A 24,398-nucleotide genomic window follows, 5' to 3' on the forward strand; every position below is an offset into this window, starting at 1 on the left:
GCCGCCATGGTCCCCTTGGGTCTTCTTCCACGTCGCTCACCTGTCCTTCTATCTGATCCAACGCCAACGCCAACGCCGCAACCAACGCCGGTACGGTACACCGATATCAGCACCAAGCACAAAGAACCAGCACCGACACCAACAGCAATATACCGTTTATGCTAGGCTAGCCAGTCCCATCCAGCCAAGTCAAAATTTAGAAACATCACAACGTCCTCCAATGGCTACCCGCAGACGCTCAGGTACCGCAGGACGCCATGCACACTAGACACAGACACACACATACACACACTCACTCACTCACTCGCACACCCCTCTTTTGCTCTCGTCTGCTCACCCCCCTGTTCCTGTTCCTGTTCCTGAGTCTCTTCCCTCTCGTGGCCTCTCACCCACTCATCTCTCTCTCGCAGTCTCAACTCTCAACTCTCAACTCCTCATTCTTCCGCTCAGAAGCCAAGCCTTCGCCTGTCCTCGTCTCGTCTTCTCATCTTCTTCTTGACTTCACCCCTCCCCCCCTTGTTCATGGACCCCGACACACAACTCAACCTCCGAACGCTCCACTCAGATCCACCTCTCCACTGTCTTGAACCTGATGCGTTGTGTGCAGCTCGGTTCGTTCGTTTCTTCCCACTCGTCACGGACGATTTCTCTTGACCACAGACACCACCACACTAGGCACAGGAACCCGCAACTGACCACCACCATTCTCTGGCTCTTCTCTCACATATTCTCACGCACACACACACTTACTCGCTCTCAGCTTCTCGCCTCCCCCCTCCTCCTACACACGCGCACACCACACTAAAGGATCTCGACTTCCTGTCCTGCATCATGGATCATGGCCACACCCCCGGAAAGGCCCCATAATGTCCTTGCGGGATTATTCACATGCCGTCGTTCCCAAGCGGGTGCACGGTTGTACAGCTTATCCCTACCCTGTCTCTCTCTCTCTCTCTCTCTCTCTCTCTCTCTCTCTCTCTCTCCAGGCACACTCTTCCTCGCCGTACGGCGTATGCACCAAGCTGTGTGTACATGTCTAAGTGCGTGGTGTATCCGCACATCGTGTGTGCGTGGCTGCAAAGGTGGCCCAAGGTGCCACCGCCCGTCAATCTTTACATCCTTCCCACGTCAGTGCTGCCGCAAGTGCCGCATCGAAGGAACCAGGTGCTTTCTGCTACGTTTTCCCACACCTACATGGCAGCTATATACATAACCCCAGGACCGCCGTCCACTATCTTCTAGATTCGGTCTCCGCGAGCCTCTCTTCCTCGTCTCCAACCCTTTCCCTTCCAGTTCTTGAAGGTCTCCAGCATCAACCGGCTCCCAACGTCAACTTTGGAGTCGTGGAACCTGATCTCTGGTCTGTCTGTTATCCTGACCTGGTACCGAGATCATTCACCCAAACTGTTTGTCACCCTTTCCTATAATCTCTTATTTTCCTTGAGTGTCTATTTGTCGATTTTTCCTATCACGGATGATTCCAAAAGCCCAGTGGTGCAAGTTGTCCATGGCGCTGGACAACATCTGAACACTAGCTTGTAATACGAACACTTGCTTGTTCCATATATTATATCGGGCTGGCCCATCCACGCCGAAACGGCATATAATACCTACTGGACGATGTCGACGACGAAACTGCTCTCAGCGGTGGTTTGGCTTTCGAGCCTCTCATTACCAACCAGAGCTTTGAATCCAAGAGACGACACTACCGACTTCGAAACTGAAGAGGAAAGACAAGGCAAGGGCAAGGGCAAGGGCAAAGGAAAGGGAAAAGGCAAAGAAGTCGTACCGAATGTTCCCGTCACGCCACCCGGACTCGACGCCCTACCTACAACCGGCACCGATCCTGCGCCTGTCCTCGGGCCCGGGACGAACAATGGGGATCCAAACAATCCCAACAATGGAGGTGTGACCTGGCTCAACCCTAGCACTGAACACTCAGTCTGCGATGCCTTCATCCATCTGCCGTTCTTTATCACACCGACGATCTCATCCGAGCCCCGCCTTACTTCACCTGACTGACTCCATGGACACCTTCGGACATTTCCTTTCCGTTTTGCTCTCACTTGACTTACATATAAATCGGATAAAGAGCTAACACATCTTCACAGCACCTCCCCACAACGAGGAACCACCACCTCCTCCTTCGGAAAACCCTCCAAATCAGGACCCCCCTCCACCTCCTCCCCCACCAGAGGAACCGCCGCCGCCTCCTCCTCCAGAAGCGCCTGCTCCAGCTCCCCCGCCCCCGCCTCCGCCCCCGGAGACCACCTCACCGCCGCCTCCGCCTCCCCCGGCCCCTACCACCTCGGTTGAAACTCGAAGGTCAACGACGACACCACGTTCTAGTCCCGTAGTCTCGACTCCGAGACCTCCAGTGCCATCAGTCTCGTCTTCACCAACTCCAGTTCGCTCGTTTCCTCCACCGGTCTTTTCGCAGCCGAGTGCACCCCAACCAAACTTTCCGCAGCCGTTTCCACGACCAAGTTCAACACCAAAGCTTCCTCAGTCAAGCTCAACGACATCTGTTATCGTTGTACCTCCGCCACCAACTCCAGTTCCACTGACCACGTTGCCGTCCTCTGCTCAGCCGACTGATGCTGGCAGCAGGACCCCAAACCTCACGGCGCCAGCTGCACCAAGCTCAACCTCTTTGACTGACCAGCACGGCGCCATGAGCGGGAACAAATCGCAGGGTATTGAGGGCAACCGTGGCCTTGTGGTTGCTCTGAGCACTGTACTCTCTGTGCTTGGAGTGATCATTATCATCGGGGCTATCTTTCTCTGCTATCGTTACCGCCGGGGCCGCCTTCCGTTCAGCCGCCGGGGCAACAGCCCGATTGATGACGAGGAGATTGAATCTTGGAAGGCCTGCCGTACAATCGAGAAGTGCACGACCGTTGTCGTGGATAAGCATGACTCGGCTGGATATATTCGCAAGCCAGCCAGCGTGATTGTCTACCAGAACCACAGCCAGCACCAGCCACGCCCTTCTACGGATACGGCCCCTCGCTCTCTGTATCACAAGCGGAGCATGGACAAGAAGAGTATTGATATCCCTCAAACTCCCGTCCTCGCACGAGCCCCAAACGCACGCGTTGGCCTCACTGACGACGCCGTCGAGGGTGATCTCGCCTTCCTCCCATCTCCCAAGCGACAGAACTCCAGGCTATCCAAGTTGCCGTCTCCTCGTCATGGCAGACACCGCAGCTCTCGCAGCAGCGCGAGTGTCGGTAGTCTGCGCGAGCACTGGTACGGCTACCACACTGACACGGAAATGTCTCCCCGTCCTTCGGTGGACCCTTACTCCCGAATGCCTTCTTCGGCACACTCGGATGTGAGGCACCAGCGCGTTTACTCTTCTCCCTCAAACCCTCCAAGGCTCTCACTTGATGAGGAATATCACATGGGTGGCCTCTCCCCACGCCCTTTCCTACGGCAATCAGAAATCGGTCTCGCCGTAGGCTGAAGTTACGATTTTACGATTCTACGCCGGCTGAGGAGACTTCTCTGACGCCGAGCTTTGTCTTACAACCAACTTTTACGAATATTGCAGGAAAACTTTTTGCAACGAACCCTGCGGATGACAGGAGCACGCCACACGCTAGACTACGACATTCGTTTCAGCCCTCGCGCTCTTCCCGCGGGACTGGAGAGAAGTGCGGGGTGTGCTATTCCGTGGGACATTTTGTTTCATGTCCCGATGGATGGCAGCATATCTCAACTCCTATGTGGCTTAACACCATCACGAGGGTGGTGGGTGAGGCCAGCCGTATCAGACTTAGAATGGAACTTCATGGCTCAACAATCCTCCCCGCCACCATTACTCTTTGAGCTTTCTTCGTGATGCCCTCTTCGTAGTGGCATGGAAGACTCAGCGGACGCATCTGATGCAACCCAACTCCCCTCTCATGTTCCTCTTAACTGAGCGAGCATCATATCGCTTCACAATTGCCATATTTGGCAAGAAGCTTCGATGTCTGAAACGACGTCTTTTTTCCCCTTTAACGGTGGTTCATTGGAGTCACTCATGACGGAACACCACATTTTGGAATGGTGATGGATATACCCACATGACAAACGGTCTCCTTACAGCTGCAACGCAGCCCATTTTCTATATTTAAGTCTCTAAATACTTCGCCGGGCAACCAAACTTAGCCCCGAAACAAATTCAAATACAAGTCATACATCTAGCGCGACGATCCAGATCTCAATGTGATATGGGTGATGCATATGAACCCGAGGTGAATCGCGTCGGTGGCAATATGAACTCTTAGTCTAAACAGCGCTGATTCCTTTTGGGAGACTACGACGAACAGGTTGTCACAATGTCAGAATGGGAAGCTTTTTGCGTGCGCGAATGGTAGAGCAGAGCGCGGCTGTCCTGCTCATCATCCCATCTTTAGGCGGCAACCCTCACGTCGACCACGCTGCTGACAGCTTAGCAACACGCAAAAGTTCCCCAAGAATCGCTGGTGAAACGCGGAACAAGGAGCATGGGGGTGTGCTCCTCTCCCCTCAACAACCTGGAAGAAGAGAAGAAGGTCATCAAAACAAATAGGTGCCGGCACTTCACTGACTGACTGACGGAGCGGGAGGGAAGGGGAGGGGGGCAAAGAAAAGCAAGATTTCGTGGCCAAGGTTTCGATGACACTCTGGTGTCGTGTTCTTGGCCTTCTCTTTTGCCTGCCGTTATTCCACCCTCCCCCTACGCAGCGCCGGCCACATTGCGAGACCTGCCATCCCAGGATGACGGGCGCGATGGCAGGCGGGACAGGTGAAACGCGAATGCTCTTTTTTTCCTTCTTCCCCGCCGCCGGGCCCGGTGTGGGTGTTGCAACACAAAGTTGGCACATCGGGGACGAACGCGAAGCGACAGGGAAGACGCCCGGTCGTTGTGGGTATGGGAGTGGTGAGGTGAAGGATCTGTCTTTGAATTTTGAGTGGTGTCTTCGCATTTGGATACAGACACATGGCATACCTTTCTGCCTCTTTCGATCGTCACCACTACGGCTGGTGAACGCCATTATCAACTTGCAGGAGTTGGATGGATGGTCGTAAGGAGGCTGGGGCGTGTTGTCCTTGTCGGTTCATCATTATCCATAGCAACTTGTTACAAGTACAAGTCGCAACGGTACAATTCTTTCGTTCCATCTTCTTTTCTTGATTTGTATTGTTCCCTCGTCGTGATGTGGATTTCATTCGTTGGGGAAAGAAAGCTGTCCATCTTCGGAGTCATCGGGGGCGGCTGGATGGAGTGCTCCTGGTCCCTCGGATGTTTCTTACTTTCTCAATTCTTTCCATCTCTTCCCTCTGGAGTCTTCTGACACCTGTCATGACGTTTCTTATGTTGTAGTCCCCTCGGTTTCTGATGCCTGGACTCTTTTCTCCGCGTGCGCGCGTCTTCTTCGTGTCATATCTGCGGGTTCACGACTTATTTCGGATGTTTGCGGGGAGAAGGAAGAAACATGAGAGAAGCAGGGGGAGATGTGCGAAGGCGAATCCTGAGCTTTGGGGTGTGCGATAGTTCTAGATTCGTACGTTGGGGCAGAACGAATCGGGGACGAGGTTACGGGAGTTGTAGTGTGAGGTATGAATGGCAGGGTCAGGGAAGATGCGAGGTGTCTTGCCAGCCCGCTGCTATTGGGATGTCCGTTGATGGTTGGAATGAAGATGGATGATGCTGCGACTTGAGTTCCGTTGAACAACGTCGGCAGGTCGAGGCCAATATGATGGATGGATATGTGTGAAGATGTCGTTCGTTCTTCTTGACTACCTTGTCATCGATGAATTCCAAAATTAGATTTCTTCTGGAGATCTCGTTCGTGATTTTAGGCTCTTCTCATACTAAGGTAAGGACGTTTGTAAAGTTCAAGTCAGTTGCCAATAAACAGTCTACTTCAGCTTAGATGGCTGAGCGAGCAGTATCTATCTACTCGGTCCAACGATGGCGAATACCTGTCAATGCGTAAAATGATGTGTAAGACCGGGAATCACAGTAACCGCACTCTGAGTTGTTTATGCTTACATTAGTTCGCAGTTAAATAATTAGTGAGTGACCTGAGCGTAATGAGTGAGTGAGTGCAATGAGTGAGGGTATTAGATGAGAACGGTGATCGATTGGAGCCATGAGATGAGAGAATGACAGACGCACTTAACGCGTATGCACCTGAAAGCGGGTCCAGATCGCGTCCACTGGACCGCAAGACGCGCTGACCAACGACGGCAGCGCACCTTAACCACTCGTTGTCCTGCCCACCGCTTCGGGAACCGACTCTCGATTCTCAAAGAATATTGATCCCACCTCATCTGGCGGCAGTGAAAGGGTCGGCTCGGCTGCTTCAGATACCTCAATTGGCCCTTTGGCAGCAGCTTTGCGAGCTTGAGTATCCTCCTGGTTCATTGACAGACCACGGCTCATCCCGAGGGGCTTATCGCATCTTCCCTACACATGAAAAACCTCAACTCTTGGACACACAGCCGACAAAAAGCATTAAAACAAACATCTTTCGAGGCCAGAGAAGAATAAAATCGTGTACTACTTCATCGAGCCCATGCAAACTCATGAGAAGGAAGAGACTCTTGAGGCAACCAAGCTAAGAAACAGTGTCCAGGGGTGGTATACAGAGTACGGATACAACTCCATTTCCTCCCATTCTTTCTCCACAATAAATCCCTCCTAGCACCCGCTACCTCATTACCCGACTCAGTTCTCGACCCTCGACCTTCTCACTCGCTCTCACAAATCATGCCTCCGCGCAAAAGCGACGCGAGCCGGAGAAGCGACGTGTCCAACGCCCGCTTCATCGTCATGGACGAGGAACCCTCTGCCTCCTCTACACCGGCCAAGGCCGCGGCGGCACCCGCTGCCGCTGCTACCGCCGCCGGCACCCCGTCTTCAGCATCGGCGGCCAAGCCCTCCTCAGCGACACCGTCCAGTGTGCCCGCGCCGACGCCCGACTATGCCGCCGCCGCGGCCGCTGCAAAGTCGACGCCGGCGACGACGGAGAAGAAGGAGAGTCAGACGCATGACAAGATGGCCAAGGCGGATAGGGATGCTCTCACCATCGAGGTAAGGAGGGAAACCCGTGTGATGCTGGCGATAATGTGCTGGGCTTGACTAATTATAATGCAATCCGTAGGATCTCAGCTTGCCCAAGTCCATCATCACCAGGCTGGCAAAGGGTGTCCTTCCGCCTCAGACTCAGATTCAGGCCAACGCCGTCTTAGCCATGGGCAAGAGCGCGACAGTGTTCATCAACTACCTAGCCTCTCAGTGCGTCAAAACCTCTCGAGTCCCTATGAGATTCTTTGTCCAAACAGGCAGCAATGGTGTCCAGGAGCAGAGACTATCTTTGTCCAGTATGTGCTAACTCATATTGTGATTCTCAGTGCGAATGAAATCACAACAAATGCCGGCAAAAAGACTGTCAGTGCTGAAGACGTCTTCAAGGCTCTGGATGACATCGAGTTCGGTTTCCTGCGAGAGCCCTTGGAGCAGGAATTTGCCAGTGAGTTTTCCCTATTGTCTTCCCCATGTAACCACCGAAGATGGCCCTCAAACAAATCATCAATCTGGACATCACTGCTCTATTTTACTCATCTATACTGAACGATGAGAGGCATAACCACCACTAATTTGAATCTCAGAATATACCCAAATCCAAAACGCAAAACGCACAAACTACCGCAACAAGGTCGCTGCCAAGAAGGGCGGCGCCGCAGCCGGGGCAGCAGGCACAGCATCAGCAGACGCGTCCCTCCTCTCCAACCCGGACGACAGCGTCATGACCGCAGCATCCTCAGACACCGCCCCCCGCTCAAAGAAGGCCCGTGTAGACGACTCTGCCATGACCGTTGATGAAGAGGCTGATGACGCAGAGACGGAGCCCGAGGAGGAGGCCGAGGAAGAGGAAGACGAGGAGGCGGACGAGGAAGAGGAAGAAGAGGATGATGACGAGGACGAGGAAGGGAGCAGTGAGGAGATGCACGATGCGCTGGAGACGAAGGAGGGCGAGGGCAGTGACGTTGATGAGGCGCTCGACGGGGACGAGAGCGACTAAAGCCTCGTGGTGAATCTCCTATTTTGGGGTCGGCGATGAGAGATCGAATGTTGGTTGGGGAGACATGAGGTTACCTAGCGTGATGATGGCAAAAAAAAAAAAAAAGGGCTGCAACGGAGAGCTTCAGCCCCGGTTTTGGGTCTTGGAAGGAAAGTAATGCGAATGATTCTTTTGATAATACACATGATTTCGTGTAAAGACGCCTGCAAGAGAATGCGATGTTGGTGCCCCTTCATCATTCGCATTGGCAGTGTGTCGGCTAGGCATAGAATCTCGGCCTCTTCGTAAGAGCCGGCGAACGATGTATCGCGGCGGCCGGGCCCCTTTCCTCGGAGACCCGCCTCTTACTTACCCCGGGGTCACGGTTCATCCGGACTGGAAGGGGATTGCACTCTTGAAGTAGGCCCGCTACGACGCTACGAACGTACAAGCGGATAGGCTCATCGTCCATTCAAGAGGCGCAGACGTGAGAAGAGTATCCAGCCTATCAGCACTCATAGGCGTTACGACTTCAGCCTCATCCCATTGAGAAGAACAAGAGTTGAGCGTGTGTCTATGCCACCCCCACAAGAAGCTCTTTACGACAGCAACCATTAACATGGTAAAGGCTCTAGTATCTTCGCAGAGGGGAAGTCATGATGTCAACAAGATACCAAGAGCAGACGAGGCCGACGCTGATACTCAGCGAATACGGAACCTGCTTTCCCCCAAAGTTTATAATTGGGGGTTTCACTGGTGATATGTCGTACGTACGAGCCGTATAGCTCATTCGCCTTCAAGCAGCCTCGAAAAGAAAAGCATATATCAGCGTCATGATCGCGCAATGGTCGATATCAGTAAACATTGAGGATGCAAACGCGCAAACTCCGACTGTAAAACACTTAAGTCCTAACTCAACCTCACGGCGCCATGTTCCGTCTCTTCGGATGACATGCGAGAAAAGCAAAAGAAACCCCATATCACATTCCCCTCACCCTGAATGATGCTTGGATCACACGTACACTTATTTTACACACAGACGCCCGAACATGAAAACACTGCTTATAAACCAAAGAAACCATTTGATCCCATCTTTTCTGTTTTGGCCTCTCTTTGTTTCCGCCCTTTCCGCCGTTCCTTCTTCAGCATTTCCCAACTTGGTGTTTCGATGGATGGTGCCTTTCTTATCCCCAACAGTTCCTCCGGCTCGCCCCTGTTCATCGCTGCCCAGATCCTATTTCATTGCCCATCCTTCCTCTTTTGCACAACAGGAAGGACCGGGGGTTAGGGGATTAGGAAGGTAGGTAATAAGAGCCCGCATATCTCCTGCTCACAAAGACGAGACGAAACGGGAAGCAGGCGCAAACAACCCTCGTGCACTTGTAGTCACATAGTAGAACCTATCGCAACTTCGGAGGCGGCTGATCGTTAGTAGGAAGGCACGTCGGGTCCGACGAGGCTTCCGCTTTCGCCGAGCGGTTATCTCATCTTCAGCCTTGCCGCCACACTGACTCCCATCAAGTCCGTTGCAACTCATCATCATCAACAACATCACCCCACTATCATCACCACACACCACCACCTTTCCATCAAACACCCTTCATCATAGATCCTCCCATCTTTCCCTCTCTAACTCGCGCGCGTGTGAGAAACACCCCACACCTCAGTTTCCGACTCCGCATCTCTGGGTCTCAACCCACCCTCTCGACCGTTTTTCGTCGCCAACTCCCACCTGGCAGCGCACAAAGGGTCCGAGGAAAAAACTGTCCGCCCATAACGGCGGTGCGGCGCTTTCATGAGACATCCATCGCCGACGGCTTTCCCTTCTAATTTTCATCTTATACTCCTCCGAAAGTTCCGAAGACGTGGTTCTCTCTTGTCACTTTCGTCATGCCTTCTCTCTACGCATTCGCACCTTTTACACGCCGTTCTCCCACCGCCCCCCCGCCCCCTTCTCAACCACAACCTTGTTTTCCGCCTGATGAGCCGCATCTTCGGTATCGTCAACTTTCATTATACCCTCCCACATATCCCTCTTCTCTTCTCTCCTCTCCCCGGGCAGTTTTTCTCCTAATCGCGTATTCTTTCCCACACTTTTCCGGTCACACTTTTCAAATAACCTGCCCGAACCCGAGCATGCGCCAAAAGGCGCCCCTGCTACTGATATCCAGGGGAGAACTCTATCAAAACATCAAGCTTCTTTTGCGTTTCTCTTTCTTCCTCTGTTTTTTCTCCTCCATTGCGAGAGTTATGAGAAATGTAATCCGTTCTTTTCGGCAGCTTGAATCGGCAGTTATAAACCCCCCGTACACGCGAAAAGTATCCTACACTTCTTTCTTTGGAAACATTGTTCAGATTAGTATTCCACAAACCTGGGACTTCATCCGCCTCCGAATTATCTGGAAAAAGCCATACAAGATTCCTTAATAGATAAGAATCAATCGTCCAACCACAGATCAAGAGTAACGAGGGTAACCGTGGTGTGAGAGCACATTGAGAACACTGTACACCATCTCGGCACCCTGTCCCTTCCCTACACTCCTCCTCCTCCATCTTTCCCCGGCCCCCCTCACAAAAGAGTCCGAACTAGTTACCCAAAGCAAACCCACCCTTCATCACGAAAACGGGGAGGGAGGAGGTAGTGAGGGAGAACGAGGAGGAAGAAAAACTTCGGCTTCGGCTTGTAATGCTCTCTCTCCTCGGCCGAGAGGGTTGAAAGGGGGGAGGCGTGCTCGACCTGAATGCACGTGAGAGAGAGACTAGTCCACATGTCCCAAAAACATCCCACATCACTTTAACCGGTTGACCCTCTTCCATCACCTTGAACTATCTTCCCGTGGAACCCGGACGACAGAGGCGATGTGGAAGGGGGGCCTACCTACCTACCTACATACCTCAGAGTACTGGCGATAAAGCGGCGATTATCTGTTCGTCGGGGAGGAGGGGGTAGGAAGGTGTAAGCCTAGGGACAAAAAGATCAGACACAGGTTTCCAAAACCTGCCCGCTGCACTGAGTTAATGGACTGAAGAAGAGTACACAGACCCTTGTCTCACAACATGCCGGTCTTCGTCCCGATAACGAAGCCTTCCTTCTACCATGGAGGAACTCAAAGTCACGACCAGATGGCACATGCATCCCCCGGGGCACGCTGTTACCGGTCACCCTCGTCCATGCTTTAAATAGTTGTCCCAACTGAGCCGAGAGAGAAACAAACCTACAGGCGCACTGCAGACGCAGGTAAGGTAGTAAGTAAGTTAGGTAGTAAACGTTGGCCGCGATATTGAGAGGAAAAAAACGTATTTGCATTAAAGAGAAGAAAATCAAAAAAATACCACTATCCTCCAAATGTCCAAATGTGTCTCCAAACGGCCACCCATCTCATCTCGTGTCCGCACCGCCCATCAGTCGTGAAATCGAGTTGTACAATCAAGAAACTAGAAGAAAAGAAAAAGACCCCAGACGAACAAACACAAAACCACGAGCCACAGGTGTTCGATCGACACGGCCCTCATGCAATCCAATCCCAAAGAAGCCTCCCTGCCACTGCCACTTTGTCGCGGAAGAAACGAAACAAATCCCACCCCGATGCCGGATCATGGCGCTCCCCGGGTTCCTGGTTGACCAAAACATGACGACCAATATCGAGTTTCACCCAAAATCAATACACACAACTCCTTCGATGCTGCCGTATCGGCCGACACAAAGATAAAACAAGGCCAAAATCATTTGACCGCCGACGTGCAGACTGAAAAGGGTCCCCGCCCATGTCAAGTGCCCCTCCGAGGACCCAAAGTGCTTTCGCTGTCTCTGTAAAAAGGGTGCACCCTGGATTGTGGGTAAACCTTAAAACCATATTGTAACTTGTCGCCCTCACGGTTCTTCGCTTTCGTGATAATCTTGACTCCCTGTCAGAGAGGAGGCGCCCGGTCATACCTCACGGGCCATGTCGATATCAGAACACACCAGAACATAAGTGTCCTTCAGCGTGAGAGACGAGCTTGGTCTTAAGCATGAAAGCTTAGGCCCCAAAGATCCCAAAGAACTGATATTGTGCATGAACTCGCGGCCACACCTTCCTCATTCGACGAGCTCAGGTGCTGCTGAGTAACGAGGCTCAATACTGCCATATTCGTCAACATTGCCGTGGCAGCTGATGTGGCTGAGTGATGTGTATTCAGTTTCGCGGCGATGTGAACGCGTAGACGTGGTGTTGGTGTGGTATCGTGTATTCGAGAGGATGAGAAGGACTAACTAAGACAGCGCGTGAAGCGAAGCGAATCGGTGATGGAGGACGGCGATGGTATCAAACTGAAGTCGGAGGTGCTCGTGTGCCAACGGCGAAAGAAATCAGAAACAGTCGAAACAGGAAGAAAAAAAAGTATCCATGGGTGTGATGAGGTTGAGAGAACCGAATCCAACAATGATCAAGAGAAAAGAAACAATGCATCCTCCCTGAGATGCCAGAAACTTTGACTAAACCACGAATAGAGGCGCGTTACAGTGAAAAGACCCTTCCCTCCGCCAAGGACCTGAGCCCATGTGTTCCTAGTTCCCCACTACTCCTCTATCCATCCTTCTCGGCCAAAATGCTGCACGAAGACTGACAGGCCCGCAGCCCAAAAGCACATAGCCTCCACCTAACTGTATGCTTGGGTATCCTTCAGAAGGGCAGCAAGGCTGCCAAACCGGCGAAACCAGGGAGTAACCGCCGCCTATATATAAAAAAGGGACAAAAAAGTGTAGTTGGCATAACGCTGTTTGTTGTCGAATCGAATTTGCGAGTTGAACGGGGTCATCGTGTTTCGACTCTCTTCTCGAGGGCCTCATTGAGGTTGGTTCGACCACCATTGGGCTGGCGTTTGCTGGTTGGACCAGGCCTGCGTCACGGCCGGAGATCCCTGGTTCGGCTGGGGCATATACTGCCGCGGGGTTTGGTCTGTCGGGTAGATCCCCTGGCCGGCGGCACCATAACTTTGTCCCATACCTGGCATTCCCGAAAATTGCATGCCCGGCTGCACGCCGCTGGTTGCATGTCGCAGTTGGGGAGCTGGCGATTGCTGATGCGGCTGCTGGCCCTGAGTCGTGTACCCAGAGTAATTGTGTTGTTGAGGAGTTTGCTGCGTCTGGGGCCACATTTGGCCAGTCCCTGGGTAGTGATAGCCCTGGGCACCCTGAGGCATACTGCTCGCACTCCCGGCTGCAGGCAAAGTCGTTGGCTTGTTGTTCTTTTGGGCAGATGGTTGAGCCATGCCTCGCATCGGAGCCTGGCTGATGGGATTCTGCGCATGGATCGATTGAGAGTACGGCGGGGCTGTCATCATCATTTGAGGACTTTGGTTGGGCACGATGCCTGACTGAGACGGCATATTGCTCGCCGTAGTGTGCGGCGATTGTGTTGCTCGGGTAGCAGGAACGGCGGCTTCGCTGGTGGCAACATTTTGGACGAGATTCGTCGACTGGGGTTGCTCATGCGGCCTTCTCCAAATACCCTGCAGGTAGTCGCCGCGCATCTCTCGTTGCTGGTTGAGAGACCGGTTGTACTCGGCAGCGTGGTGAGCCTGAGCATGAACTTCTCCAATCTGAGCAGGTCGAGTTTGGTCCTGGTAAGCCGGACCGGTAATTTCCTGACGTGGACCTCCCTTGAGAATTCCGCTATAGTCGCGAGGGCGGTTGTCACTGAGCTCTGATCCTAGTGTTATCACGGGCATTCTGGTCGTGGTTCCGGTTGGCGCTCCAAGCATACCTGGTTGGACGATTTGGGGTTGAGGGGCGCCGGGGAATTGGCTGGGTGTGTTGCTGTAGACGATCTCACCGTGAGGGCCACCCAGCAGGACCTGGTTCTGCGCCTCAGCCGCGGCTTCTCTGGCCTTGGCTGCTCCTGGACGCTTTTCGCCAGCGGGGTCGGCCTCTGTGAAACCTTGTTTACGGGCCTTTGTCTCCCAGTAGTCATCTCGAACTCTTCGACCGTTGACAATGACGCGACTTCCAAACTGGCGGAACATGGATCGGGCTGTAACAATGGCAATTTGTCGCGATCTGTAAGAGAATGGCAGGATCTCCTGGCTGACGAGGTCGTCCTTCTCGGGTTGGCTGGCAATAATCTTGAAGAGCGACCTATTCTTGTTGAAGAGAAGGTACGAGTCTCGGTATCCCAAAACCCTCGCGCATTCAGTCGCCAGCATGAAAAGCTTATCCCCACGGTTGGGAACTAAGAAGGTTCGGCATCTGTATTCGCGGCCGCCCAACAGCTGGCCATTGGGCATCACCTTCTTTTCTCCAAACTCGTCAATTTCTCTCGGGAGGTACTCGTCGCCGGCGGGGTTCAGCTGGTCGGTGGTGTGATCTCTAACTGTGGGAAGAGCTTTCAATGTAGTCTTTGTTGGTGTCGTTTTGGGCGGAGGCGAGGCCTGCGCGGGCGCGTAATTGACGGCTTGACCACCAGGCAGCGGCGCGCTCTGGTTCTGGGGGGTTTGCGGTGGTGGAATATTTTGAGGCATGTTGGCTACTGGGGCCTGACCGGCAGTCTCGGAAATGGCACCGGATGATCTGGACTTGGATGACTTCCCACGTTTTCTCGGGTTGGAGTCACCTACAGAAATACCAGTGTTAGCTTGTATCGCGTTGCGCGTGGCGGGGAAGGAAGCAAGAGGTTACACGCGCGACTGGTGAACAGTACAAGCATGATGGGGAAGAATGAGATTTTGGATGGGAAGGACATACCGGCAATACCTGCAGATGGGTTTCCCTGGAAGTTGTCCGGGGAGCGGCTCCTTTTGATGCCGCGAGTGCTTGCGTTGAGCAGGTCTATACGATGATCAAAGCCGTCAGCATAATGTTATGGCAGGACAGTTGTGGTAAGAAAGGTCATAGCCATGGCTCAAACAGGCGAAGGGGGGGCGCGCAAGTGGTAGTTGCGCATGGAGAAATGGTTGCTAATCCGGCCAGGGCCTCGCAGTGGAATGCGATGACGGCTAGCGAGCAGGCTGGGTGGAGGCGGGGGGGCTTGAAACTGTGGAGGGGGGCGATGGATAGCGAAATAAGCAACATACCAGGAGAGTTGAGGGCAGCCGGGTTGATTGTCGCACTATCAGCTCCGTTCGGCTGAGTGGAGTACATTGAGCGCGCAAACGTCTCCCGGTGAATTCGTCAGGACAAGATCAGGACAACGAAAGACGTGTCTTGATATAGTTGGATTGCCTTCCGGCCGGGTCGCGGGCGAGGGCGACACTGTGTCTGGGGAGGGTGCGTTGGGTGATGCAGGGCAGGCTTATGCGTGCATGTGGTTGGCGCGAAGCTCTGAAATGTCCCTGGCGGGAAAGTATGTCGAGTAACAGCGGGTAGGGGGAGCGGCCTGAGAAGAAATCGAAATAGAAGCTTTTTCTTGCCTTTTGTTCGCTCTTCTGTATCCGTACTGCAGGACAGGAATAAGAGGGTTATGGGGGCGTATGGCTAAGGAAACTCTGATCTCTAGATGGAAATGCAAGAGTTGAATTGCAGCGCCGGTACAACCAAGCCGTGAAAATCAAAAGAGTACGGGATAGGGTCTGTGTCCTTGGCCCGGGGTGTGACGGGTAGGTAGGTAGGTAGGTTCTTTGGCGAGAGGGCCTGTGTGCAGCAGCTTTGTAAGATGTGAGGAGGAGAAGCGTGTGGCGAAGAGTTGCTGAATTTTCCTCCTCTTGATTTCCACGCGGCGAGGAGCAAACTAAGTGTGTCGTGCGGCGTCTGAATACTATGAAGTAGAGCTGTTGATGAGCCCTTGTCTACGTGAACAAGGCCGCGAGACGCAAAGAATAAGTGTGGGCGCAGAATCTGAAGGCTGTTGCCGGTGGAGATGCGCGCGTGCGGTGGTGAAGGAGGGAAGATGATGGATGGTTGGTTGGAGTTCGCAAAGACGTCGTAAGGTATACCTATGGTAGGTACGGATAGGATAGACAGATGATGGATGGACGGGGAGAAGTGGGTGACCTGATGAGAACGGCAAGGTCGTGGTACGGAGGGGGAGGGTGAATGGAAGGTGCCTCGTCGAATCGTGCCGTCGGGGTGTGAAGCCAAAGTACCCTTCCTTGAGCAGGCAGGCAGCCAGACTAAAGAGCCTGAGAGGTACCTGGAGGAAGTAAGGCACAGCAGGCAGAGCTGGATGTACCTCGGGGTGTAGCGCGGCCTAGTCGGATGCTTGCGCTTGTCAACTTGCAGCCGAATGCCCTTCTGGGCGACTTCTGTGCTCCTGTCCCCGCGGAGGGTTTGCGCGAGGAGTGTGTGTCTGTGGTAGAGAGGGGTGGGTGAAGAAAACGCGACTCCCCAGCGAATGGAGGGGGTTTCGCAGCCTGGAAGCGACGGGGATTATCTCGTGGGCGAACGGAGTCGGCCAAGTACGATGACGATGAATCGGAGCTGTCGATTATGTCGTCGATATCAGGGACGGCGACGGCGACAGGATGCTGGCCAGGGTCTCGGAGACAAGTAGACCAGGGGTTTACGGAGCGAGGTTATGCGACGCGAGGGTATGCGATGGAATGCGACAGGATGGATGGTGGGAAGTTGAAAAGAGCGAGGTGCGAGGTACGACGGCGTCGGTATCAACGGCGATTATTAAGAAGCAAAGAAAACGTCTGTCGGCTTGCTTTGTCGCTCTATATTTGCTCGTACGCAGCAAAGCAATTCGCGAGACAGCCTTGTGGATTTCTCGTGGTTATCTCCCTATGGCGTTCTCGACCTGGGTGTAGGTAGCCCTGCCTCGGTGTGCGCTGGACGCGTTCAGGGAAGCGTGTAATAGAGTGTATCTGCAGTTATTGTAGTGGCCGAGATAGGCTGGGCTGTCCCATATGGTCGCAGCAGGCGCAGACGTATTGGAGCTGGAGCTGGAGTTGGTGTTGATGTGTGTATATGTGTGTGTGTGTGTGTGTGTGTGTGTGTGTGTGTGTGTACGGAGTAGTATCTCTGACAGTGACAGAAGGAACTGGTGAACCCCGCGACCGGGAGAATGAGGGTCTGGTCAATCGCCAACGGAGGGAGGGATGAGGTCGGATAACGCGCAGCTAAGCAGGTCGCATCAGCAGGTGCGATGCGAGGTGATGGTGTGGGAAGCGGGCTGGAGCTTGGTCGATGCTAGAGCTGGGCTGGGATGGGCTGGTGCATGCGCAGAGTATCAATAGAGCGAACAGAACTGGGTACGGATAGTAAGGCACAGGACATACTGCGTAGTGAGGTAGCGACTAGCAAGAGCGGCGGCAGGTGCAGAAGGCAGGTCAGTTGCAGATGTCCCGGCGCAACGCGACGTAAGGAAGATGGGAAAGCTGGGAATGAAATGGATTGGACTGGACTGGGACAAGGTCTCCAAGTTTTCTGGCTGGGGGTGTGAGTGAGTGAGGAGGAGGGGGGTGGGGGGGGGGTGTAACGTGGAACGTGTACAAGTAGAGGGTGTGGCGTGAAAGGGAAGGCTACCAGGGGAGGGGAGGGGAGAGGAGAGTAGAGCCTTGAGATTGGGATTTGGCACGGCTATGATGATGGTGACAGGGAACGTTGTGTACTTTGTAGACCAGACCAAATAGAAGTCGCAAAAAAAAACCAAAAAAAAAAAAAAAAACCGAAGAACGCGCAGAAGCTGCTGGGACCCAGAAGGAGGCGGCGACAGACGGGCGGCGTTTTTCGGGTGTGGCGAGCAAGAGCACACGCTTCGCTCACACTTTAATGGATTTTCCAGCGGGCAGGCAGGGTGCGGCGAGAATTAGAAGGGTGGGGTGAAGGATGAATCTGGAAGGGGGTGGATTTAGTTTAGGAATACAAGTCAAACGACGTGCGAGAGGAAGGCACCGACGGGAATTTGGGAAGGCAGTGGAAAATTGAAGGGAAGGAATGACTGGAGAAAGAAAAAAAAAAAGCCTTTTGCTTCCTTCCTCTGATGATTCCATCACAGCCAAGGAAGAAATTGACATGCTGCAAGTGAGGTGGGTAAAAGAAAAACGGGACAGAATTGAAGGTGGCAGGGATGTGCCCCAGTTCACGGTTACGAGAAGCCAGCCAAGAAATCCAAGACAGCTTCATCGAGAAGTTGCAACTTGGACGTCGGCAAAGGGCGTGTAGTGTAAATGCGTTTCTGCATTTTGACATTGCACTTGAACCCAGGTAGGTACTGAATCCAGCGAGAGCCTGGAGAACAGGCTTGACTTGACAATAGAGTACCGATAGAGGAGTAAACACTATTTGCTATTCAGAGGCGCACACACATATACATCACTGCCTTGAAAGCTGAAGTTACAGATTGTAGTCATCACACGCTTCTCTAAACGGGCTCTCCTCCGTACGGTAAGGTATGAATGCAGGAGCAGGCGCAGGCGTGCCGCGTGCTGCGCTCCGCTTGCTGTGCATGGTGAGAAACGGGAAAACGGTTCATTCATCAGCATGACCACTTTCTCCGACCCCTGCTCGATAATACGCAGTAGTATGCAGCCTGCTCGAAAAAGAGGAGCACATCCAACTCTGGGCCTGCCCATCTGGGCGCGTGGGCACGGACGGTGATGATGCCAGGGAGATATTGACAGGGATGCCATGCACCAATACCGGCACCAGCATCAGCACGAGCAGCAGCGCCAGTATCAGCGCCAGCGCCAGCACCAGCACCAGCACCAGCACCAGCACCAACGCTAGCAATGGGAGCAGAAACACAATGGAAGCTGCTTTATGTTGTCTTTCCCCCCTCTCCGTGCCCTCGGGCTGCTAGCTAGTTTGACCGAGTTTATTGCTTTGCGGCTTGCGAGTTGCGAGTTCCCATCGTCTCTGCCCAGACTACCTAGGTAATAGCTGCCATAGGTAGTCCACTTCGCTTGACGGCCGGTCCGTGTTCAAGGTAAGCTAGTCCATTCGTACTCCTCCGTAGCGGCGTATACACAGTTGGCAATATGAGGGAGACAAGACTCCAGCTCAGCTGGGGTCTTATGGATCTGAGACGGGGGATCGGGCAGGCAAGTGAAAAAAAAAAGAGAAGGGCAGGGCATGGAACCAAACAGTGTCAAAGAGGCTGTAGATACCCTCTGCCGTCGCCAAAACACCTACAGCGGAGTACCCGAGTATATAGCAAACAGCCCAGGCCTAACGCTTCTTGAGTCCATGGTAAGATACCATAGGTGCTCTGCCGACGTGTAAGCTACCTTACCCGATAGCTATTCTCAATCGCGGTCCCCGTAAATTCGTAATCTGCTGGAAAGAAAGCTACTAGACCAGGTACATGTTCCGATCCTTGGATATCTCTCAGCGTCCATCATCCGTTTCTGCATCTTACCTCACTTGGCTGGCGCCTGCATCTGTCTGACCGGTCGAACTACGGTAAGGTAAGCAGTAATAGAGCGATAAGTGAGCGCGCCTTGCACGCGCCTGCATAATGGAAGATGCGCAGCAGCGCCGAGGAACGGGAAAGTCTGCCGCGGTGCCTGAGGTGCATCTGTAGATTACCTACCTACGGAGTACTAGATGATGATATGCGGGCAACTAAGGCAGGTAGGTGGCTTATGTAACGCACTCTAGTGCGTGCCTGCCTCACTAGCAGCATGGGAATGTACGAAGTACCTCCTCTTTGCGCTTTACGCGACCTGATCCACGACGAGAAAGTACCTCTTTCCGCGATGCCTGCCTTGTTACAGAAGGGGGTGAGGGGGGGTGTGAGTCTGTCATGGAACATCGGGAAACTACCTACGAGAACCCACACAATCTCATAATTCCTTACAGAGAGGCAACCTACATCGCGAGCCTATCTGCAACGAATTCCCTTCCTCGCCGAGTCTGCGATACTTGCTCTCAGAAGAACCTCCTGTTACATGATCACGATCCTTCAATTGTCCAATGCTTGACCGGGCTAAGTGTCGTCAACTCAGCATCGAAATGGTACTCATCAAAGACGATATATCGTCGACTTTGCTCGGACTACCTCCCGAAGCTATGTTCCATCTCTGTCCGTGGCAGAAGCGCCCTGTTCCTCACACTCTACTCGCACTAATCTGGCCAGGCTACGTCCGTACCGTGGAGAGATCCGTTTTCCTGCCCATTTTCAACTGCCTATGATCAATGTCGCGCAAAGCCGTCGTCAATGCCAGCAACACCAACAAAAGGCAAGGCACCAACACTCGGTCAAAGTCTTGGGACCAGTCACGCCTCTTGACTGGACAAAACCTTCAGCACCTACCTGGAATGGTATTTCTTCGCCATTCAAGCCCTGTCGATATTTCAGCTCCTACCCCGTATGAGACGACGAGTTTCGTTCTAGGCGTTATCACACCGGTCTCGCCTTATTGTCGCTTTGCCGCCGATGGACATTTTGGAGGCTGCACTTGCTGCTCTCCCCTCGATATGACTTGGGATATGGCAACGTGCAGTGCTGTCTCTGAGTCTGGCCCCTCTGGACCTCTGTAGTTTCGCATGCACGCATCAAACCATGCAATTACAACTTGGTTAAATCACCCTGGCGAAATGCTCGCTGCACAAGAAGTCCAAAAGGGCTTCATCCGACACCAAAAGTCTTGGTTAACGCCCACCGAGGCCCGCTCGGAGCAGCACGCCTGGATACAGAAGAGAACCATGGAATAGCGACCTTGCTTTCAAGCAGGCATTCACGCCCGGCCACCCTGCCTCACTGGAAAATATTTCTGTTAAATGCTGCTTGATACTTGATATCTCAGAGTCGGTGGCCCGTCTAGACCCTCCCTAGCCCGTCCGAGGCATCGACAGGGGTTCCTCACGGAGGACTGCCCCCTGCCCCGGTCTCGCGACACTGCGACCGACTGCATTAGAAAAGAAAGCGGGCAGGATTGCTGCGGCGAAGTGGCTCCCCGGCTTGCGTAGATGAGGTACGGGAGCGATCACTACCCATCGTTGAGCCCCAGAAGAGGCCTGGCGGCAGCCCATACCGGCCAAACTTGCCCACCATCTCACCACCACAACCACGCCCACCACGGCCATCACCCGAACCTCACATCCATGATCCCACGCTTTCACACTATACTCAGCACTCAGAGTGGGGCGTAGAAGAGTCATTAGTTAGCATGCCATCTGGCATCGACGTCCACAAGCAAGATGTCGGACGAAGTCTAGTCATTGAGATTCGAGCAAAAGAGTAGCAGTCAATGCTTCAAGCAACCAAGGCGATTCGTTTGCTGCTTCACAGGAGTTTACAGCAGAAACAGCCCGCTCTATCCGCACTCTCTTCGGCTAGTCCGGCTGAGAAGGTGACTCGATCAGCTTCCTTCCGAACAACCTTGGGTCAGCTCCTCACTTTGTCCTTCGGCTTCCACTTGCCGCTTTAAGGCCTCAAAGCATAGGCTCAGACTTGATTCTCTGATTCAACTCAGCTTCATTCCCGCCAATTTGAGAAAAGTGAAGCATAATCACTGGCAACGATGTCGTTTCCAGGTCCTCAGGAAGGTCTCGGAAACGCAGCACCCACTCCCTCCTCGTTGAACGTCTAGATGAACTTCGGCCAAGGAGCTTGCTTCGGTAGGTAAACTTCGAAATAGTGCAGAAGGCGGCTAGGCGGCCCTTTACTTACAGTATGGAGGATTTTCAGTCAACTCGACAGTCTCATTTGCCACCAGAAGAGCAGTCTGCTGCCACCTCAGTATTATACGACTAATGACGCATGGAGAAAGGGAGCATCCCTACAGAGTAGTTGCGAGACAACAGGCCGCCTAGTCATTCTGTTTCTTCCTGACGCATCATATGCAGATAGTCCAACTTGGAATGTAGCACGATGCCATGGTTTTGCTTCCCTCCGCCATACCTGGGAGGAGTCGCAATTTGCAAGACTTCCGTTTGACGACTCTGGATCCTCGTCCCAAAGACTGGACGAAGTATTAAAGCGGCGTTTTCTAACGATCATCCTTAGCTCCTCTGAGCTACTTTGAGGATCCCCGTAACTTCTAGGTTGGTCCCGCTGGTCGAATGCAGCATCTTTCAGCAACACCAAGCTATTCTCGAAGCAGCAACAATGTGCCGAGGGAACCATGGGGTCGATTGTCCTTGACGTGAAACCTTGCCTGGGATGGATACGGCGCGCAACATACAAAAATCTGACGATGCCTTGTCGACTTGCTGGTCATCCCAAAGGAGTCCATCAACTTTTGGCTCGAAGGGTGTGTAACATGAAAAGCAACCGAAACCAGAAATAGCCGGCCGCTGTAATGATTTCTCCAGCTATGGCAACGACTCTTGAGGCAAGGTAGTACCATTTCGCTGCATCTCGATATCCGGTATCCGTCCTCCATACGGAACACACGCCAGACGGCCAGTCGAGTGAGGTCGACCGTCGGGCACAAAGTAGTTCCAGAGTAGAGGCGGCAATATTCCCGACACTGACTCGCTCAATGGACAAGTCCCGTCGCCGCCCTCTTTTCTCGCACAGACACCGTTCTTGTAGCCATGAATCTGTTCAGCCAATCGCTCCAGTCTACGTGCCATTCTGACTTACCATCGACTAGGACCCCAGCAATGGCGCACACGCTATCGACATCGACCCCTGTCCACAATACGGTTGAAGGCGGGCGAAACGGATGGGATCAAGGGTTGTCTCCGCCAAGATGCTCCTACTAGCCGAACGTCGTGCCTTTCGCGGGGCGTCTGACTTCTCCAAAACGACGGCCTCGTCTCCGCGCATTCTTACACGAGCAAAGATGACATGCGGCCCTGGTCTCGACTCGTGTCTTTTGTCTCTTGATCGCCACGGACGAAGAGGTACCAATTTAGACTCAAACCTCACTCTGCACATTGATACCTTACGAGGGGCGTGAATGGGTCACCACGGATCTGTAGAAGAGGGATTCAAGGACCCGACAGAAAGAAAAATTGCGATACTGCAGCAGCTACTTCGGCGTACGAATCGTAACTTAACGGCAATGTTCCAACACGGCGCCTTCATTAAGGTAGACGCTGGACTTGAGGAGGCCAACGTTGCCGTCGTCGCACACGGCTCTGACACAGATGAGGTCAGCCCGCAGCTCCTATTATCCTCCATTACCCGCGGCTTCCTCTCGTCTAGAGCTTCCTGGTAAAATGCTGCATGCCAGCCGCTAGCAATTATTTTGATAACATGAGCAATAATGGACCCGTTTATCACATCACGCGCCACGTTTAGAGGCGCGGCCAGTGCCGCCTAAGTTGGCTAGACAAGAGACATTTCGTCATCATCTCGACACTGGGGAAGCATTGCGGACGAAATGACTGCCAAATGTGTTCGTCGAGCTAAGACGTCCTGTCCATCTAGCAAGGGGTTTGAACTAAACCCGGACCGACACAAACAGTACGGTCATGACGGTGTACCCATCACATGAACAGTCAGTCTTCAACAAAGTCGTCGCGGGTTGGGAGATGTGAGATGGTACCGTCGGCGATTAGCTGACCGAAAGGGTTAGGTAGGACAAGGGCGATGCAAGACACTGCAGCCAAGTCAAGCAAGCAGGCTGTGCTGATTTGCTCGAGCTTGACTGGGGTCTCATTCACACAGGAAATGCGGTTTTGGACACTTCCCCTCTGCGGTTCTCTCGTCCAAATCATTGGGCTTTACTACCTGTCATTCTGTCTCGTAGGGAGCAGATAGGTTTCAGCACACAGGCGACAATTATGCAGACGAGAAAGCAGCTAGTACCAACCATGGGGCCGCGTACGAATAGGTGAGCATGGTATCACGAATCTGGCTCTGGGAAGTCACATATGTACATGCGATTGCCGACGGTCCAAATCGCAATGGCCATTGCGGAGGAATTGCGCGGATCCGAGACTTGGAGATGATATGCTCGGACAGCCGTTGTGCAAGAAGAAAGGACGGCAGAGCAGAAGGACATCTTGCATTGGCTACAAAAGCCTCTCGACTTGCATCGTCCCTCATCAGGCGACAGCGGAGCATGCGACTGGCAGCTCAAAGATGCTTCGAAGTGATGCATGGGTCTCCATCGCTGACGGGCATCACGGACGTTCAGACATCGACAAACGTCGTCACTCATTGGCTCCTGGCCTGTGACCCTAGCCTGGTACACATATCAGTATGCGCCACAGCTGAAACTCGATACCAACTGGCAACCCATCATCGTAAAGGCGGCGATGGAAATGGACTTTTACAAACGAGAAGAGAGCGGTCAAGGAAAGCAACGACGCCATCGCTATCGAGACCGCAAAATGGCACTTGCGCGGAGACGGTGCTTCACTAGCTTCGTCTCTGCCTCTGCCCAACGACAAACTTCGAAGGCAAGACGCAAAAAGAGCGTTTTTATTAGTCGTGAAGAAGCTTCCACTTACTCGTGTCTCTGCAGCGACCTTGGTCGAGCCTCGAGGTCGACAAACAAGAATTGTCGACGAGTGGATGCGTTTCAGCCGAGGTGGCT

General features: G+C 53.2%; 4 protein-coding genes across 4 annotated transcripts; 3 read left to right on the plus strand and 1 right to left on the minus strand.

The window, feature by feature from the left end:
• Positions 1-1,620: 1,620 nt before the first annotated feature.
• BDZ83DRAFT_654983 (uncharacterized protein) lies at positions 1,621-2,022 on the plus strand (the record flags this gene model as incomplete). The annotated part of the gene is made up of 1 exon (XM_060510770.1): positions 1,621-2,022. The coding sequence occupies one exon, from the start codon at positions 1,621-1,623 to the stop codon at positions 2,020-2,022; it is 402 nt and encodes a 133-aa protein (XP_060361279.1).
• Positions 2,023-2,674: 652 nt separating this feature from the next.
• Positions 2,675-3,469, plus strand: BDZ83DRAFT_654984 (uncharacterized protein; the record flags this gene model as incomplete). The annotated part of the gene is made up of 1 exon (XM_060510771.1): positions 2,675-3,469. One exon carries the CDS (start codon positions 2,675-2,677, stop codon positions 3,467-3,469), a length of 795 nt encoding a protein of 264 aa, XP_060361280.1.
• A 2,781-nt stretch (positions 3,470-6,250) lies between these two features.
• On the plus strand, positions 6,251-8,310 carry BDZ83DRAFT_632754 (histone-fold-containing protein). The gene is made up of 4 exons (XM_060508994.1): positions 6,251-7,072; positions 7,143-7,276; positions 7,393-7,511; positions 7,651-8,310. Exons 1-4 carry the CDS (start codon positions 6,749-6,751, stop codon positions 8,061-8,063), a joined length of 990 nt encoding a protein of 329 aa, XP_060361281.1. The 5' UTR covers positions 6,251-6,748; the 3' UTR covers positions 8,064-8,310.
• Positions 8,311-12,866: 4,556 nt separating this feature from the next.
• BDZ83DRAFT_585839 (chromatin remodeling complex subunit) lies at positions 12,867-15,159 on the minus strand (the record flags this gene model as incomplete). Its single annotated transcript, XM_060505877.1, has 3 exons — positions 12,867-14,632; positions 14,764-14,847; positions 15,093-15,159. 3 exons carry the CDS (start codon positions 15,157-15,159, stop codon positions 12,867-12,869), a joined length of 1,917 nt encoding a protein of 638 aa, XP_060361282.1.
• Between the last annotated feature and the right edge of the window lie 9,239 nt (positions 15,160-24,398).

The sequence above is a fragment of the Colletotrichum acutatum genome, assembly GCF_030867785.1.
Source record: "Colletotrichum acutatum strain CBS 112980 chromosome Unknown BDZ83scaffold_100, whole genome shotgun sequence".
In the NCBI taxonomy this organism is placed as follows: domain Eukaryota; kingdom Fungi; phylum Ascomycota; class Sordariomycetes; order Glomerellales; family Glomerellaceae; genus Colletotrichum; species Colletotrichum acutatum.

What these genes read in the sequence shown, in the direction of transcription:
- BDZ83DRAFT_632754 (XM_060508994.1), top strand. Translation starts at nt 6,749, where the DNA reads ATGCCTCCGCGCAAAAGCGACGCGAGCCGGAGAAGCGACGTGTCCAAC. An exon ending in GGGATGCTCTCACCATCGAG is followed by an intron (nt 7,073 to 7,142) that starts GTAAGGAGGGAA and finishes TGCAATCCGTAG; the next exon opens with GATCTCAGCTTGCCCAAGTC. An exon ending in CTTGGAGCAGGAATTTGCCA is followed by an intron (nt 7,512 to 7,650) that starts GTGAGTTTTCCC and finishes TTTGAATCTCAG; the next exon opens with AATATACCCAAATCCAAAAC.